We start from the raw sequence: 17,748 nt of genomic DNA on the forward strand, positions 1-17,748 counted from the left end.
TAGTAACCTTGAGTATTGCACACAAAATAACCAATATTAAACTTTCTGATTCCTCTCATAGTAATAAAAATGCACTTACAATACAAGATAAGGTGATATGTCCATTAATCCACATCCTTTGCTATGCTAATTAATAATATTTTGTGTAATTTCTTCAGAACTTCTAAAACATTTGCTAAAATGATAATAATTTGAGTTGAGGCGTTCTCAGACCCCCAGAGAGCGCTGCAGCCTGAAACATCTCCTCTCCTTCACTGATCTTTCAGTTCTCTCCTCTCCTGAGAAATGTGCCATTATTTTATATCCTTTATTTACACACTCGGTTCAGCTGACAGCTCTCTGAGCAAATGAGAGAAAATACATTATACACAGATCAGTCTGGAAATGCTTCAAATAAAGTAATAAAGAAAGAAAGAAAGAAAGAAAGAAAGAGGACGTGTTGGCCCTGAGGAAAACCTGACAGCATTTAATGGTTCGAATCAAATGGGATCAAATCTGCCTTCTTGTGCAATATTAACCCATAAACTATCACACTATTAAATATTTTATATTTCCAGAAAGCAAACATTCTGTTTCTAATCATTTCTAAAATCATTTCTACATTTTTTCATATACATTTAAACTGCACTAATGTCCAGAGTTACTAACCTCATTCACATGTCTAGAAAACAGGCTGATAATTAATGAAATATTATATCAGTGGAATGTAGTGAGAATTAACGTTAGAGACACAGCACAAAACCCAGAAAGAACTGTGCCAAAAGCCTAAAACAAAGGTATTATAAATAATATTAAAATAATGACACAAGAATAAATTAATTAAAAAAAAAGATATATAATCAAGTGTAAATATAATGTATTTGTACGTAATATTTCTCACCAATAGGCTGTGATTGAACATAGATTATTATTATTATTATTATTATTATTATTATTATTATTATTATTGTTGTTGTTGTTGTTGTTGTTGTTTCTCTGGGGTTTTTTCAGAAAGAGAAGAAAAGCATGTTAGGGACCTTCTGACTGTAATTAGGAATAAAAATGAATAAAAATAAAAACATTGTCTGGTCCCGGGTGTTTGTTAAGGAGTGCAGTTCAATAGTGACTCTAATTTCATTTCTACTTCATGGCTCTGGAATGTTTACTGAACTTTATGGATTTGTCTCTGAAATCAGCCTGAAATAAAATGAGGGAAAAAAACAAGGACCAACTAAAATAATGTTAAACGTTAAATAAATGTTCCCGTTCCTCTTCCGGCTGGTGTTTATTCAGATACTCAGCTGGACATGTTCCTGTCCCAGCTACGTGTCCTTCTCCGTCCACAAGGAGATTAAAGATAAGAAATAGAAGTGAGTTTGAGTTTGATTTGTTTTCACTGTGTTCAGTTTACAGGAAGTTAGCAGTTGTGTAATATATTACTTGTTCTATGATTCACATTATTAGTTTTACTTAACCTTTGTGTTCAAATATTTTTTTTTATCTCAATATCATTCCTTTCTGCCCACTCAGTCTCTCTCTCTCTTTCTCCCCCTCTCCCTATCCCCCTCTCTCTCTCTCACTCTCTCAGTCTCTCTCTCTCTCTCTCTCTCTCACTCTCTCTCCCTCTCTCTCAGTCTCTCTCTCTCTCTCTCTCTCTCAGTCTCTCTCTCTCTCTCTCTCTCTCTCTCCCTCTCTCCCTCTCTCCTGTAGAGTAAGGCAATCCTCCCGTGTCCTTTTTTGCAGAACACAGAGTTATTCCTCATGGGTAATCATTAACACGGTGTAGATGTTGAGACATGAGGGTCAGCAGTGAGTCAGGATGTCGGTCACTCACCAGTGTTCATATTGGACGTGTTCCGCGAGAGCAAGTCAGTCGTCTTCACAGAGAAGTAAAAGATGAAGCTTCAGTACTCTCTCCTCTGCCTGTGTGCGCTCTTAATTTCTGCCTCGGTGAGTGAATAGTCTGAAGAACAGCCTTACTGTTATACAGTTTATACAATTATACAGTTTAATAACAGATTAAATTCCTGAAAATAATGATGATACACGTTCTCGCTTTCAGTGTGCGGAAGAGCCTACAGTTCTGGGCCCTAGAGGCCCTCGTCCTAATGAACCTGGCTTCAAGGCTGACAAATGTGCCACAGAGAAAGAATGGCCCGTCTGCTTAGATGACGAATGGGTATAAAGTCACTTTTCTTTATAAGACTGAATCTGAATCCTGACCGACCTTCACACTTTATTAAATCTGAGAGAGTATTTGTGGAGAGAGATGATGGTTGTTTCGCTGGAAAATCTCCCACGCAAAATTACTGTCTGAAATTTCTCTTCTGAATTTTGTATTTTTATTTGGTGATCCTCCCAGGGTAGAAAATGTCCATCTGGCTGCCGAATTCAAGGCCTTCTGGATCAAACCGACCACGAGATCCTCAACAAGATTGAGAAGATCCGCAAGCTTCTTGACGAGGGAAAGAAATTGCATCGATCCACAGATTTGGAGTCCAAAAATACGTACAACTTTCTGAGAGAGAGGCTCGTCTCCAGCGCAGGTGTGTCATCACCCGTGAGGAACTCATTTACAACAGACTATAAAGTTCTGTTTACATCAAGTGTCTTCAATTGCTCTGCTTTTCTTTAGACAAAATACATTCAAATTTCAAATAATGATGTTTAATTACCAAATTTATGTACAATCTTTTATTCAGAAATAATGAGAGAGTTGAATTTTGGACTAGTAAAAGATGTCGTTCCCTTTCAGGTAATGATAACAGATATACCACTTTGGCTGAACAGCTGAGGCAGAGGATTGTTGAGTTGAAGATTAAAATCGACCGTCAGCTGAGAGTGCTGGAGGCTTTAAAAGCTCAAATTAAAACCCAGTTCATCTCTGTACAGCGCCTGGAGGTAAAAATAAATAAATGACACGTACACTATTAAGAGTCTGAATTTTAAGTAAAGTCTAAGGATAGTATAAAATCTTACAGTGTGATCTGATTGATGAGGTGTGTTCACACACGTACACTTCTCTCTTGCTACAGGTTGACATTGACATCAAGCTGCGCAGCTGTAAAGGTTCCTGTGCCAGCTCTGTGAACTTCTCTGTGGACAAGGAGGGCTACGAATCTCTGGAAAAGCAGCTGGACCGCCTTGACACCTTAAAGGTCCAGACTGTTGAAACTGTCAGTTCCTTAAAGGTACTGAAGAGCAGGCCACTGAAAGACGTAAACGTGCCGTCCATCTACAAGTCTATAACCTCTGACACGGAAAGAGCCGCGCAGAGGAAGACCTACTTCTCTGATGTGGGCCAGCTTCAGCTCTCCCTGGAGGCTGAGGGATCCACGGCAGAAACGGCCGCCACCGTCAGCAAAGTCAGCACAGGTACGGGCCAATCTACACCCATCTCTACCACACGAATCACCAGCCAATCACTCAGCTGCACCCAGACCGTCCGCAAGGTAACAACGGTCACAAAAGATGGAGTTCAGGAAAAGTACGAAACGGTGAGAAGTGGGCCAGGGTGTGACACCATTGGAAAACTTGGCCTTTCTGAGGCAGAACTCCTGAGCGCAGCTAAAGATGGAAAAGAACTGACTGCTGATGGCTTCACGGTCAAAGTAACTGGTGGAGATTCAAAATCCATCACCACACTCAACCGTGGTGATGGAGAACTCGGTGGGCTCGGTGGAGATTTCTTTAAGGGTCTGGGTTCTAGCGGACAGGATCGTAAGCTCTCCTCATCCTTCACTTCTTCCTCATCCTCTTCCTCCTCCTCCTCCAAAACCATCATTTCCGGCGGGAGCAAAGGTTTTCACTCAGACACTAAGAGCATCACGTCAACTTCTTCACCTGATTACGGTGATGACCTCGGGGGATTCTTACGCGGCGACATAGAAGATGATCTTCCTGACCTACATGCTCGTAGTTTGAAGTCACGTGACGATCGCAAAGCTGATTTTATTGGCGGAGGTACACTTGAGTGACACTCACATACCTCTACCAAAAAGTGAACCATTTTTAAAAAAAGAAAAATCAGTTCTGATAAATGTGAAATAAGAACGCATTGCTTAGAACACTATAAACATTTGTGTTACATTCCTGCTAAGAATTAAGATGTTAAGCTCTGCTAACCTGCTAATGTTAAGATGTTTGGTTTGCAACTGGAATAACTGCAATTACTGTGTACTAAACAGTTATAAAATTGTGTACAGTCATATTTTGTTCATGAAAAGGCCAGTGGACACCTACTATTAATTCCTGGGGGAATATTAACAATTGGAGTAAATTTGAAGTGCAGCGTTTGCGCTAATCGGCAGATCTCTCCTTTCAGATTGTGTTGAGATCCAGCAGAAGCACACCGCGGGTGATCAGAGCGGCCTGTTCAAAGTAAAGCCGGCCGGGTCGGAGGAGGTAGTGGAGCTTTACTGTGACCAGGCCACAGGTTTGGGGGGCTGGGTTCTGATCCAGCAGAGGGAGGACGGCTCTGTTAACTTCAACCGCACTTGGGATGAGTATCGGGTTGGGTTTGGGAAGATAGACAAGCAAGGAAGGGGTGAGATTTGGATTGGGAACCACATATTACATCTCCTCACTCAGAAGGAAAGTGTTCTGAGAGTGGAGCTGTTAGACTGGGCAGGAAACGAGGCGTATGCAGAATATAACGTCCAGGTGGGCTCAGAGACAGAGGGGTTCCAGCTAAATGTATCATCTTACACAGGAGATGCAGGAGATGCTCTGGTGCAGGGGCTAGCTAACACGGGTTCCTTCCTTTCACACGCTGGGATGAAGTTTAGCACGTTTGACAGGGACAATGACAAGTGGGAGGAGAGCTGTGCTAAGATCTATGGAGGCGGATGGTGGTACAATAACTGCCAGTCTGCCAACCTCAATGGGATTTACTACAAGGGCGGGAAGTACGATCGTGCTAGCAAAATTCCCTATGAGGTAGAGAATGGAGTCGTGTGGCTGCCGTATAAACCAGCAGATTATTCCCTTAAAGTGGTCAGAATGAAGATCAGGCCTCTCTGAACCCTCAAATCAGTGAAGGAGATCAGAAAGATGTAAATGATGAAAATAAGATAGATCGATTCTGCTTGCTATGATCAGCACATGCCACAATGTGAAATACTGCACAAGTTAATGTCGTTTTCAATAAAAAAAATGTGTTCACTTCATTTTGTGTCATTTCTTTATTTAAAAACATCACACAAGCAAGAGTGATCATGAACCCTTTTCTTCTTTGAAAATGTGTATAAACTGTGTTAAAATGGATGATGATGAGTATTATTATTATTATTATTATTATTATTATTATTATTATTATTTTCTCCTAAAAAATTTGCAATTATACAGTGACAGCATTTCATTCACTCACTGTGTTAAATTTTATATACAATGGTAATGATATGGATGATATTTTAATCAGAGATTAAAAATAAAACCAAATCACCAAAATATCATTTCTGCAATGAAAATATCAGGTTTAAGTTTAATTTAGAAGCACATTACACAGATATATGAATTTACAACAGAACCGTCAATAAACTCCATGCAGAATCACTGTATATTGAATCTATATTCCTTTTTTTCTTCACATATTCTTCAAATATAAAGGTTTGTGTTTTGTGTGTTTCAGTGTGTGAGTCAGTTAGTTCTCGGAAACGACACACTCCCTCCGGTTACCAAAGTCGACTTGGACATTGTCCAGTGAACAAACACCCGCTGTGTACCGACGAGGACGAGGTGAGTTTAAACTCTGTTCCAGATCACGGTCAGTGTTCTTCCTGATGTTCTTTCTGATAGTAGATTTTGTAAGTAAAAGGTAAAAAGTGAAATGAAATCCCCAGATTCACTCTATAAAGCTAGATACATATAATATTATCAACATAAATCATGAAATTCTCTTCACATATAATCATACGTGTTTTTACTGTGTTAAATTTCAAATTTAAGGTTAAGTTATTTAATTCGAAACCTGCGGAGGCTGGGAGTGTATGAAATTCACTCCAGTGGTTTAATGTTTGATTTGTGTGCAGGATGTGAAATGCCCATCAGGCTGTCGGCTGCAGGGTTTTATTGACGAGGCTGACGGAGACGTTTATGAGCGTCTCGGCAAAATCTGTGAGAAGACAAAACTATATAAAACCACGTCTTTATCTACAGCGATTAAAACGGCTCAGTTCTACGAAGCACAAAGGAAGATTATCGTCAAAACATACAGTGCGTAAAGATTCTTTTTTATAAAACCCTTGGGGCAGTGCTATTATAGGAAATGAATCAACAACGGGGTGGTGTGATGAAGCAGAGCTACTGTTACCACCCTGACCGCAGTTATTTTCCAATAGCTGCACACCCCTAAGTAGATTATTCCCCTTATACCACAGAAATTTAACAATTACACTTTTTTATTTAACAACGAACATTTCTAATCCATTTATAGTTCTGTTTAATGATGTGGAAGATCGGTGTGAGTTCCTGCTGAGAAACCAACACCTTCTGACCAATCAGAACTGAGCGTTGAACAAATCTGTGGTGTGATAATAACCTGCGCTCTGATATTATGTATAAGAATGCTGATGATGAAACTGAAGGTTGTTGATCCTCTTTACAGTGGAGGAAATGCGCTACGCTGAGGTCGCTGAGATGCTCCACAGGAACTTGACACTGTTATGGAAAAAGTCCACAGAGCTCTCCAGAGAACTACAGAAGTACCAAAGACAGACTGAGGATCAGATCAATAAAATCCACCAGTTCGAGGTAAAAGTTCAGACTTTTCTGTAGCTTTAAAATTCTGACTAATGGTTAGTGGATTTTTTAGCTCTGTGTTTGATTTGTCTTGTTTGTTTTGTTGGGTTTTGGGGTTTAGGTGGACATTGACATCAAAGTCCGTGCGTGCAAAGGATCATGCAAGCAAACCTTTGACCATGTGCCTGATCACGAGACCTTCAGATCAATGCGGGACAAAATTGCCACATTCGACTTGACCTCCCCAAAACAACAAAAAACATTTACCTTGGACAAAAAACTCGAACTGCAACCTGTGGTTCAACCTCATGATTCTCTCGCGTACGGAAAATTACCTTTCGCCCACTCAGAACTCCTCACAAAGATGGAGGACATCGAGCAGAATCAGGTGGTGATGGATGAGCTTCAACAGCATACGTGGAATTCGGATGGAGAATGGGAAACATAAAAGAAATACGTGTGGGACTTTTATCATGGCTTGAATACTGCTGTTTCATTTCGAAGAAAAACTAAAAAGTTACATTAAAGTTGTAGAACTTTCACGAAACACACAGATCTTTTCTCTATATGTTTTTAATACGCTGTGTATAAAAATGTGAATTGTTATACAGTACAAATATGAAATAAAATGAGACTTGCTTTAATACATTCTAGAAGACACACCAACAGCAGGAACTGAAGTCGGAGAAGTAAATATGTCTGATATCACAATCAGACTCAAAGCTACAGAGTTAAACGCTACTCAGACGCTCAGACTCTGAATAATGAGTGTGGAAGCCATGTTGTTAAATTAAAGCAAGCTTGCAGTGATAATTATAATGAAAGATGTGGTTAGATCCACTTTCTCGTGCTTGGATTAACGCCTTTTTATTAGAGCAACACAAATGGAGCTTCCAATCTACACCGTTGGGAAAAAGAAATCTTTCACCAAATTTCCCAAATGCTGTCGATTGGGAGGAAGAACTTATTCAGGGCATCACAATCATCAGTCCTGAGGACCCTGAGCTGTACGTATATTTAACAACGGTTCTAAACAGAAGAACAGAGGAAGATACGGCTTACTGGATTAACATCTGCCAAAAAAACACCCCCTCTCCATAATCTCACTGTACAATGCTCTTTATTCTGGTTACATGGGAGCGTAATGCATGAATACTGACAGAGTTACAGCTAAAGCCTTACTTTAATAAAATAGAGACATGTAGAGAGAGAGACGGACGAGTAAACCCACAGTCAGCTGACCTCGTCTTCACTGGAGTGTAGAAAGTCCTCCCCTTTTACTGTGACATTTTTATTTCTTCACTTTTTTATTGTACTGTATTTCTGTATATTTATTTACTTATTTATCTTTTCATTCCATTATAAAGTTAATGTATTGCTTACTGAATGCCAATCACAAAAACTCCCCACTTCCATACATTATAAAACGTGTCATCTGACCATTCTGGACTTTTATTTACTTCATTTACATTCAAAGCTATTATGAATTGTTCACTGCTTCAAAAGTCGGACAAGTGGATGATCTTAATGGCGTCAAACGCACAGAGGGATCAGAGGTGCATTTATAACACTGTTATGAAGCACAATGGACAGCGTCTACAATTTTCTCAAAGTGTTTTGTTGTACTCAAGGGAGGAAAGTACTGATATACTCTCCTTACAGGACTGAAGTACATGGTTCACTGTAACAGTTCTTTTATTTTAGTAGAAATAAATCATAGTCCTTTTATTTGAGTTTTAAAAAAAACACAGAATGCATTTAACTCCAGAAGACCTCAAGTGAAGCAGTTGATTTTACAAATAAAACTGAAAGTCTACACTTCAGACAGGAAAAGCTTTATCCAGCAGCAGTAATGTCTGGGACAGAGGAGACACACGAGTGTCACGAGACCCAGTTTATCAGCATTTATCTTCCGTTTTAAATAATTCAAAGGAAACAGCGTGATACCCATCTGCAAATGATACAAGACAAACCCCATAGAGAGATCGACATTTTACAGCATGTGTACAGGGAAACATTAGCCGAGAGTGCTAGACTAGTGCTAGCCAGATGTTTTGATGTTTTACAGTATGAAAGTTCTGTATTAAACTTAAGAGATCACATTCAGTCATGTTCAGTAGCTCGTTGTGTTTAATATATCTACAGACTACAGGTAATACTCAGGATAATGTTTACTAGATAGCTAACTATGTAACTAGAGGCAGGAATTAGCATGAGCTAGCTAGCTAATGAATCTACTGTAGCAAAATCATTCGGCTAAGTGGTAAATAAGTGAAATTTGGCTTTCTGTACGTCGCAGTGCTCACTTAGTTAGGTAACGTCATTGCTTAAAAATCTGTTCCTCAGATACAGAATAGCTTTGGGATTCGTTATGTGAATTGCAGACGTGTAAATAATAATAATAATAATAATAATTATGCAGTAGTTTTTTACCAGATGACTTCTTCACTCCTGCTTGAGTCATTTTCTTGATCTCTACTTGTGATTTATTACTACAGCAGCACTAGTTTAACTCACGTCAGTGTGTTTTCTTCTCTTTACGCCACTGGTAGAAGAATGAGAAGAGTGTGGGGGCTTTGGATGGAAATCATTTCTTTTGAGGTGAGGGTTCATGGTTCTGGAGTCAGCGCTTCATTCTGATGAAGGTATGTGAGGATTTAAAGCCACTGAACTCCACCCAGAATGTATGCATTACTGTATCTGTGCTTCGTTCTTTGGTTATTACGGTATTATAGAATATATCCTACACATACTGGAATTACTGATACGCTGCTGTTAGCTGAGACGATCAGATTCAAACCAAATCTAATGTTCACACAGACTGCATTTTATTTTGAACGTAAACAGGTTTGTTGACAGCTGGTGCAGTTCTTCTTATTATCTTCATATTTCACTGATGTCAACATCTTTATTTCTTTTTTTATTTCTAAAATGGCATTTGCTGAATAAGAGTACAGGTTTCACACAGGACGAGTGAAGAGTGTGTGTGTGTGTTATTTCTGAGCAAAGAAGGGTCTGATCTTCAGGCTGATGGCCTTGAGCGAGTACCACGAGCCCTTCCAGTTCATCCACACCACGCCGTCGTCTGTGCCGTGTTTGGCCATGTTCTTTGTGTACGCTCCGCCCCAGTAGTATCGGCCATTAGGATTGGCTGAATGGCAGGCGTTATACCACCATCCACCTCCATCTTCTCTTGAACACTGCTTAGACGGGTCACCAGGTACCCTGTATATATTAAAAGAATATATATTGTATAATTATTAAAGGCATAAATAATTATTGATTACTTTCCTACAACAGCAGTCCCCCAAGTGTTCTATTCCTTACTCGATGCTGCAGTGCAACTATTCAATCATTTGATTAAAAAATAACTATATAATAATAATAATAATAATAATAATAATAATAATAAATAACTATCAGGTAAATCTAAGTGACTCGTAGATCACATATAAACATAGAATTTTATCTTCTCTGTAAGGGCAGCGATGCTCACCATCGGTCATTGTCTCTGTCGTAGGTGCTGAACATCATGCCGTTGTGGATGGTCATGGTGCGATTTACACCAAACAGCTCTGTTGCGCCAGTGAGTAAGGCATTTCCCGCCGTGCCGGAGTATTTATCCACTGCCAGGATGTAGTTCGAAGCCTCGCCTTGTACGGTGAACTGTTGGTACTGAGCGTATGTCTTCGTGCCTGCCCAGTCCTGCAGCTCGATCAGGACTTCAGTTGGGCCCGTCTTAGTGAGCTGACTGATGCGGTCATTACCGAGCCAGTACTCGCCTACATTACAAAGAAAACCCAACAGAGATTAGAGGTCAGGAAGCTCTCACCTGTGTACACAAAATGCACACAAATTAAACCCCTTTCTTGAAAGAAAGTACATATCAATCATTCAGTCATCTTCATCTAAATGTTTTATCCTGTTCTGGATTCTATCCTGGGAATGCTGGGTGTGAAGCAGGAACAGGTCCTGGATGGGACGCCAGGACACACACACTAACCTGAGCTCCGGACTGACTCAGAACACAACCTGCTACACCAGAATGCTGTCCTGCAGAAAGTATCAAACTTACCAGGAGTTTCGCAGCGACCTTTCCCAACATCAAACGCAACGTTTCCAAAACCTCTCTTGTAATCATCCCATCTCCGGCCGAAGTCCACGCTACCGTCCAAACGGTTCTGAATGAGCAGCCATCCTGAGAACAAAAGGGTTAGGGTTAGGGTATGACTGGGTAAGAACAGTATGACTGAAGGTGTTTAGTTTTCTGAAATCTCTGTAAAGTGTCTGTTTTTCCATCATGCCGTACCTCCGTTCTGCGTTGTCTGGTCACAGTAGACCTTGTAAGGTGCTTGTGAGGGTTCTGGGCGCACCAGATACAGCTCAGAAGTTTCTCCTCCGTTCCTGAAAACATCCTCACAGTCTTTTCCAGACACCACTGGGATGGGGCAGGACACTACACACGGTTCAGCACACTTCTCATTCTGAGAAGTCACAGTCCTCTCCAGACGCTGGATCTTCTCCCGCAGTTTCTCCAGGACTCCCTGCAGGATTTTAATGTTTTGTGGAAACGAGACATCCAGAGTTTCTTTCACATATGCATGCTGGACCTCCAGGTCGTCTGTGTACTGATTGACCAAGTCGTCATTACCTACAAAGATATAAAAAAGCAGAGAACTTAGAGAACATTATTGATTTGTTATATTTGCTGTTAATGCGGCAGAGTGAAGTGTACCTCTGTGAGTAAACACACGTTTAAGTTTATTCCTACTGAGACTTATCTAACATTAAACACTTTACCGTTATTGATCCTCTGTCTCTCTGTGACCTCTGAGGTCAGCTCGTCCACGTATCTGTAGACGGAGTTGGAGGTCTGTGACAGAGTTTCCACGTCTCTCTTTAGCTGAGCCACCGTAGGTTTAACGTCACGCTCCTGCTTCAGCAAAGCTGTTTTCAATTCACAGCCTGTAGGACAGAGCACACCCTGCAGGAGCAACAAAAACAAACCACGTCACACCTCGTCCTCCTTCACACACCACAAGAAATAACTATTGAAAATAGCAGGGATTTTAGATGCGTTTATTACGCAAATTATCAGGCAAATAATAACGGCTGTTCCAGTCTTTTAAAAACTGGATAAGAGCTTTTTTGTGTAGAAACGTTAGACAGGCGTGTGTCGAGTCCGTCACCGGCAGCCATGTTGGATTGTGAGGAGCTACACTTAACCGAGTAATAGATATCTGTGGAATCATGTGCACTGGACATCGGAGTGGTTTGAAGGTGAAATACGTCTAATATATTTCTAAAATTAACTTTGAATTAACGTTTTATGAGTGAATACTGCAAACTTTAGCATTAATGAGGGTTTATAATATACTTTAATACCAAATCTAACCTGGAACACTAACGCTTTTACCAACGTTTCTATTTTCGAGTCAGTCTGAGAACAAAGTAAAGCTCAGAAATGTTACTGTGAGGAAAAAGTTCATTTAAAATGTGCATAATTATATTATTAGAGTATAGAGATTACCATTGCCTCCGAAGCATGTATGCATCCCCCACTGTCAATAATTTCCTTCTTCTCCTCCTGAAGCTGTTTCTCGGTCACCGCAGTGGGGCGCGGTCCGTAACGTCCACGTCCGCTAACAGGAGGTGGAGCAGCGACAGGTGTGTAGACCTCACGACCCCTGGAAAGAGGCCTGTGACCTCGAGGGTCTGTGAGTTCCACTTTGGGCTAAGAGACATTCGAAAAATATCATTCAGTAAGTTGAGGAGTTTACAGACACAATTTCATCTGAGTCTCAAAGAATGATTGGGTGAACATGGTTGTGTAATTACAGCGCTGAACATCGATTATTCGAGTTCAGATGTCGCCTGTAAACGTTTGGGTTGTTGGGGTTTTGTTTTAATGTTAAAATCTGTCGTACTGTTAATACTGCACTCTTAGAAAAAAAAGTTGTTGGTTTTCTTTAAATCTTCACAATAAAATCTAATTACAGTCAATTTCACATTACCCAGGAACATATACAGTGTAAAGGTATAAAACATAATGGTACCACTCCACAGACAAGGAAAGGCAGAAATATTCCATTTTTAATCATTTCTTTCATTTAATTAGATCAGAAGTTAAAACAGACTCACCGGCGGTGGTGTTTTTACATCCTACAGAGAGAGAGAGAGAGAGAGAGAGAGAGAGAGAGAGAGAGAGAGAGAGAGAGAGAGAGAATAAATGAGTTGTGGTTTTAATCCTGACCAAGTAACATAAATAATCGCACGAGTGTGTACTTACTACAGCATCTTCATCATCATAATCAGAATTGGCCTGAGCCAGCGCTCCACACACACACACACTGAGGAAGAGGAGGAACTTCATGTTGAAGAGCAGGACACTTAAAGACAGATGGTGAGGTCTGTATTTATAGCTGATAGAAAGCCGCCAGGAGGACAGATGAGAGGACGTTTAGGTGATTATTAACTCGGGAAAATCGATACGAGCGGCTCGGGACTCATTTTGTGGGAAATGTGGCAACATGCTGAAGCAATAATGCCATGTGAACTCTGGACGTTAATGAATATATAATCATTTCTTTAAAATGGTCCGTGTGTTCGTTTGTTTTGAAATGAGAACGGGAAAACACGGAAACAGGTTTATTTTTTAGTTTTGTTTTTCTCGGCACTAAAATAGGAAAAGAAATTACTTTCACATCAAAACATTTTTTCAAAATACATTGAGTCTATTTTTTAAATAATTTTTACACATGAAAGCTATAAATCAAATATAATCTACTGAAGTCTGAAGGTTATTCTCTTCTCGACGTGTACTCTGGACAAACATGGGATCAAAATATGCAGAAATACATTTTGGGTGATTAAAATTAAATATGAAATATTCTTAAAACAAGCAGAATTTCTGCAAGCTTTCTGTAATATTTATTGTTTTGAAGCCAACAAGGAATGAACACTACACAGCGTATATAACCCAACACATATGGAAAACATATTCCCACAGGAACAATACATTATCAAAGATTGTGATGTCTTTAAATGACATTCTGATGATCTGTTTCATTAGGATGCCATGAACTCGAATAATTCAGAATTTGTTTAAACTAAAATGTCCAAATGATAAATGAGCGCTCGTACCAGAGCCAGTGTTTAAACATATCAAATACAGCTTTATCCTTGACCTCAGAGATGTGTGTGTGTGTGTGTGTGTGTGTGTGTGTGTGTGTGTTTGTTTGTTTGCTAATGACACAGGTGAACATTAATCAGATTACTAACCAAGGCAAGCACACTGACTCACCTGCTGAATCATCAGTTTGGACCCAAACAGTATCAGTACCAGTAACGTCTAATACGAGACCAAAGACAAAACCCACAAGCTTTTTTTATGTGATTCACATCACAGCTACATGGATCAGTTTTACTAATGGCTGTGTCCATGATGGAAAACTCTTCAATAAATAACACTGAGACGCTTTAGTCTTCTCAACGTTCTTATAGAACTAGTGTTCGTGAGCAGACCGAACAGCGGGAGTCGTTACAGACGCAGAGTGCTGCTCTGATCAAAGATGAATTATGAACATAAGAGATATTGGAATACGTTCGAAGACTTTCTGGTACGACGAGTGTTTGAGAAAATAATTGTGAGCTAAAAAATAAAGCCGTTTTTACACAAGACTGTCGAATCATCATGAAACGCTCACAATCGCCTCATTGCACAACAAAATACTTCCTCTTTTTTTCTTCTTCATGAATTTGCACAAAAACGTCCCAAACGTCCTGTTAAAAACATCCTGAGAGTCACATCAAGACCCAAACGTTCTGTTAAAAACATCCTGAGAGTCACATCAAGACCCAAACGTCCTGTTAAAAACATCCTGAGAGTCACATCAAGACCCAAACGTTCTGTTAAAAACATCCTGAGAGTCACATCAAGACCCAAACGTCCTGTTAAAAACATCCTGAGAGTCACATCAAGACCCGAACGTCCTGTTAAAAACATCCTGAGAGTCACATCAAACGTTCTCAGACTTACTGTTTTAATAATGAATAAAATTATTCATCATGATATGTTACGATATCACCGAATTTCCCCTTGGGGATCAATAAAGTACTCTCTATTCTATTTTAAAAAAAATATTTTTTACTGAACAGAAATGTCGTGTTTTTATAGTGTGTATGCTATCGTGGAGTCTTTCGGAATAAACCTGATGCTGATCTGTGATGTAGAACTTTATCTACAGTACATTATTAATGATACAGATCATTATCCTGCAGTCATGTGAAGTCGTAAAGCATGTTAAACTGAACAAATGTGAAATTAAATCACGATGGAAACAGATTTACTGCACATAATATTAAATGTGCTCCTGATGTGTACTGATCTTCTGCGTTTTTAAATGATTTCCTAATCAGTCGCTCGTTAGCAGTCACTGTTTACATTCACAGGAAACGATGCGACACTTAACCGTGTTCATTCGTCACTTTAGTGAAAATGATGATCATTTGTGTTTTAAACTTTATCTTTAGCCTCGAATTAAAACCTAATCAATTTGTAAACGGCATGAGCGTTAGCATTTAACAGAAAATTAGCCACTTTGCTAGCCAGAAAACTGAGGAAGTTAAAAAGCACAGCGTCATTCGGATAGAAGAAATGTATTCTTACCCAATATAGACTTGATAGTGTCTAAAGCGCTCCTCATTGGTGTGCTGCTTCACTATAAATACTTGGTTGTGAGGATGGATATAAAAGCCGGTGCTTCGTTTTAGTCAGAAAACCTTTTTATCAGACTCTCCCCTGGTGGTATGATATTTGTCATTTTATACGTCCATATGGAGCGTTCCTGCATTATACTGTTTACTTGCTAGATATTATTTACTCATGTTTTATTTCTGTCCCAAAGGTTTTTACCAAAATGAAGATTTTGATTGTGTTTGTCCTTGTTACGCTGGCTTTCAGTGGATGTGACGCGACATGTAAGTCATATCACTGTCTATTATTATTATTATTATTATTATTATTATTATTATTGTTGTTGTTGTTATAATTGTTATTGTTATTATTATCAGCACCTGTAAGAAAATGCGGCAATGGTTGGACAGGATTTGGGAGAAAGTGCTATAAATACGTAGCCGAGGCAAAACCATGGGCAGAAGCCGAGGTATTCAGTGTTTAGTTTTTTTATTCGTCTGCACACGATGCTATTAACACTACACTTCATCATTCATTTACTCAAAAATAATCTACATCGGATCATTTATTATTTATTTATTTATACCTGATCATTTATTTCTGATTTTTTTCTCCTTGGCAGAAACACTGTCAGCTCTTTGGAGGAAACCTTGCGTCTGTGCACAGTAACCAAACGCACTTTTTTCTTAAGGGAATGGGGAAAATGTCTGGCAGCTACAAACGCACCTGGATCGGAGCTCAGGATGCAACTCAGGTAGTTTTCTTTTCCTTCTTTCCGTTATTCCTCAGAACAATTAACCGGCTCCTGCAGAGCTGCTCATGAAGACCATCCCAGGACTTTTATTCACAATCGGCTCACACTGAGCATCCTGTACACACACTCAGTACTGTGTGTCTTCACTCGAGTTCTTCTCAAGGTTTCTTCCTCATGTCATCTCACAGAGAATTGTTCATCAGGAATCTAAATCTACACCCACGTTTCTGTAAAGCCGCGCTGAGATAATATCTACCGCTTAAATCGGATAAAACTGCTGAGCTCTGTGCTAATCTTTGGATGAAAGGGTCTCCAAAAGAGCCTAAAATAAATGAAACAGCAGCACAACCAGTAAACAAACACGGGGTAAACAAACCCCGAAATGAAATCACTGGTGATGATCAAGTTTACGATGTGAGAGTGAATTCGAAAAAATATTAAAAAAAAGATTTCTAAATGATCATGTTTACAAACATTCCGATATAAATTATTTGAATAAATCTGTAATTATATAAGAAGTATAATTCTGCATTCATCTTTTCCCAGAGCTCCCTCTGGCTGTGGAGCGACGGCTCGGTGTTCGATTTCAGCGCCTGGCATTCAGGAGAGCCGAATCATTCAGGAGGAGAACACTGCGTGGAAATGAACTACGGAGGTACAGCACATGAGCAATGATGATAGTTTACTTAAAATAACCACGAGCGCAGAGCGCAGTCCGGATTCTCTACAGGGAAAAGCACTTTTGTTGAAATGTGAAGATGTTTTTCTTCCTAGTTTTTACTAAATTCTGATTTATTCTCCAGATGAGGTCCTGTGGAACGACGCCCGGTGCAACACCAACCTTTACTTTGTGTGTCAAAAAGCACAAAACATCAATATCTGCTTTTAAAACACCAATAACTGCTGATAACCGCTAATAACCGCTCACGATCGCTCCTAATCGCTAATAACCGCTAATAACTGCTCACAATCACACATAACCACTAATAACCGCTCACAATCGCTCATAACCGCTAATAATCGCTAATAACCGCTAATAACCGCTCACAATTGCTCATAACCACTAATAACCGCTCACAATCGCTCCTAATCGCTAATAACCGCTCACAATCGCTCATAACCGCTAATAACACACATTATTTCTTCTTATTGTCAGTCCCAACCAATGAAAACACTGCTTACGGTATCACAATAAAGATGAATTATGAAGCTTGATGCACTTGTTGATTATTATTGTTGTTATTATGATGATAGTTTTACAGATGATATATTTCACAAAAACTAATAAGGTGCTGTATTTGCTGCCGAAATATGAATGAAATCAGTCGGATCATGCTGCTGAGTTTTCTGTTCAGTCCGGGTCTCAGCTGTACGGCCGAGTGAACACCTTCCATCACGTCTCACTTACATACTACACTATAACGATTACTATAACCATAATCACCAACACTATACAATACGCTTCTGTGACACACACTCACACACACACACACACACACACACACACACACACACACACACACACACACACTCCATCTAACACACACACACACACACACACACACACACACACACACACTCC

General features: G+C 39.6%; 4 protein-coding genes across 4 annotated transcripts; 3 read left to right on the forward strand and 1 right to left on the reverse strand.

Moving 5' to 3' along the window:
* Positions 1–1,770: 1,770 nt before the first annotated feature.
* Positions 1,771–5,147, forward strand: fga (fibrinogen alpha chain). The gene is made up of 6 exons (XM_017457918.3): positions 1,771–1,929; positions 2,042–2,158; positions 2,342–2,525; positions 2,735–2,880; positions 3,015–3,942; positions 4,304–5,147. The coding sequence occupies exons 1-6, from the start codon at positions 1,876–1,878 to the stop codon at positions 4,999–5,001; spliced, it is 2,127 nt and encodes a 708-aa protein (XP_017313407.1). The 5' UTR covers positions 1,771–1,875; the 3' UTR covers positions 5,002–5,147.
* Positions 5,148–5,511: 364 nt separating this feature from the next.
* Positions 5,512–7,361, forward strand: LOC128628732 (fibrinogen alpha chain). The gene is made up of 4 exons (XM_053676324.1): positions 5,512–5,715; positions 6,009–6,192; positions 6,584–6,729; positions 6,839–7,361. Coding segments are annotated over exons 2-4 (474 nt in total). The 5' UTR covers positions 5,512–5,715; positions 6,009–6,191; the 3' UTR covers positions 7,166–7,361.
* Positions 7,362–9,523: 2,162 nt separating this feature from the next.
* fgb (fibrinogen beta chain) lies at positions 9,524–13,145 on the reverse strand. The gene is made up of 8 exons (XM_017457919.3): positions 13,007–13,145; positions 12,859–12,879; positions 12,248–12,451; positions 11,518–11,701; positions 11,027–11,368; positions 10,793–10,915; positions 10,214–10,499; positions 9,524–9,942 (listed from the first exon to the last, which is right to left on the reverse strand). The coding sequence occupies exons 1-8, from the start codon at positions 13,088–13,090 to the stop codon at positions 9,711–9,713; spliced, it is 1,476 nt and encodes a 491-aa protein (XP_017313408.1). The 5' UTR covers positions 13,091–13,145; the 3' UTR covers positions 9,524–9,710.
* Positions 13,146–15,393: 2,248 nt separating this feature from the next.
* On the forward strand, positions 15,394–17,381 carry si:dkeyp-75b4.10 (ladderlectin). The gene is made up of 6 exons (XM_017457917.3): positions 15,394–15,523; positions 15,624–15,696; positions 15,790–15,881; positions 16,035–16,166; positions 16,713–16,821; positions 16,970–17,381. The coding sequence occupies exons 2-6, from the start codon at positions 15,636–15,638 to the stop codon at positions 17,053–17,055; spliced, it is 480 nt and encodes a 159-aa protein (XP_017313406.1). The 5' UTR covers positions 15,394–15,523; positions 15,624–15,635; the 3' UTR covers positions 17,056–17,381.
* Positions 17,382–17,748: the final 367 nt, after the last annotated feature.

This window comes from Ictalurus punctatus, chromosome 26, assembly GCF_001660625.3.
Source record: "Ictalurus punctatus breed USDA103 chromosome 26, Coco_2.0, whole genome shotgun sequence".
NCBI classification, from domain to species: Eukaryota; Metazoa; Chordata; class Actinopteri; order Siluriformes; family Ictaluridae; genus Ictalurus; species Ictalurus punctatus.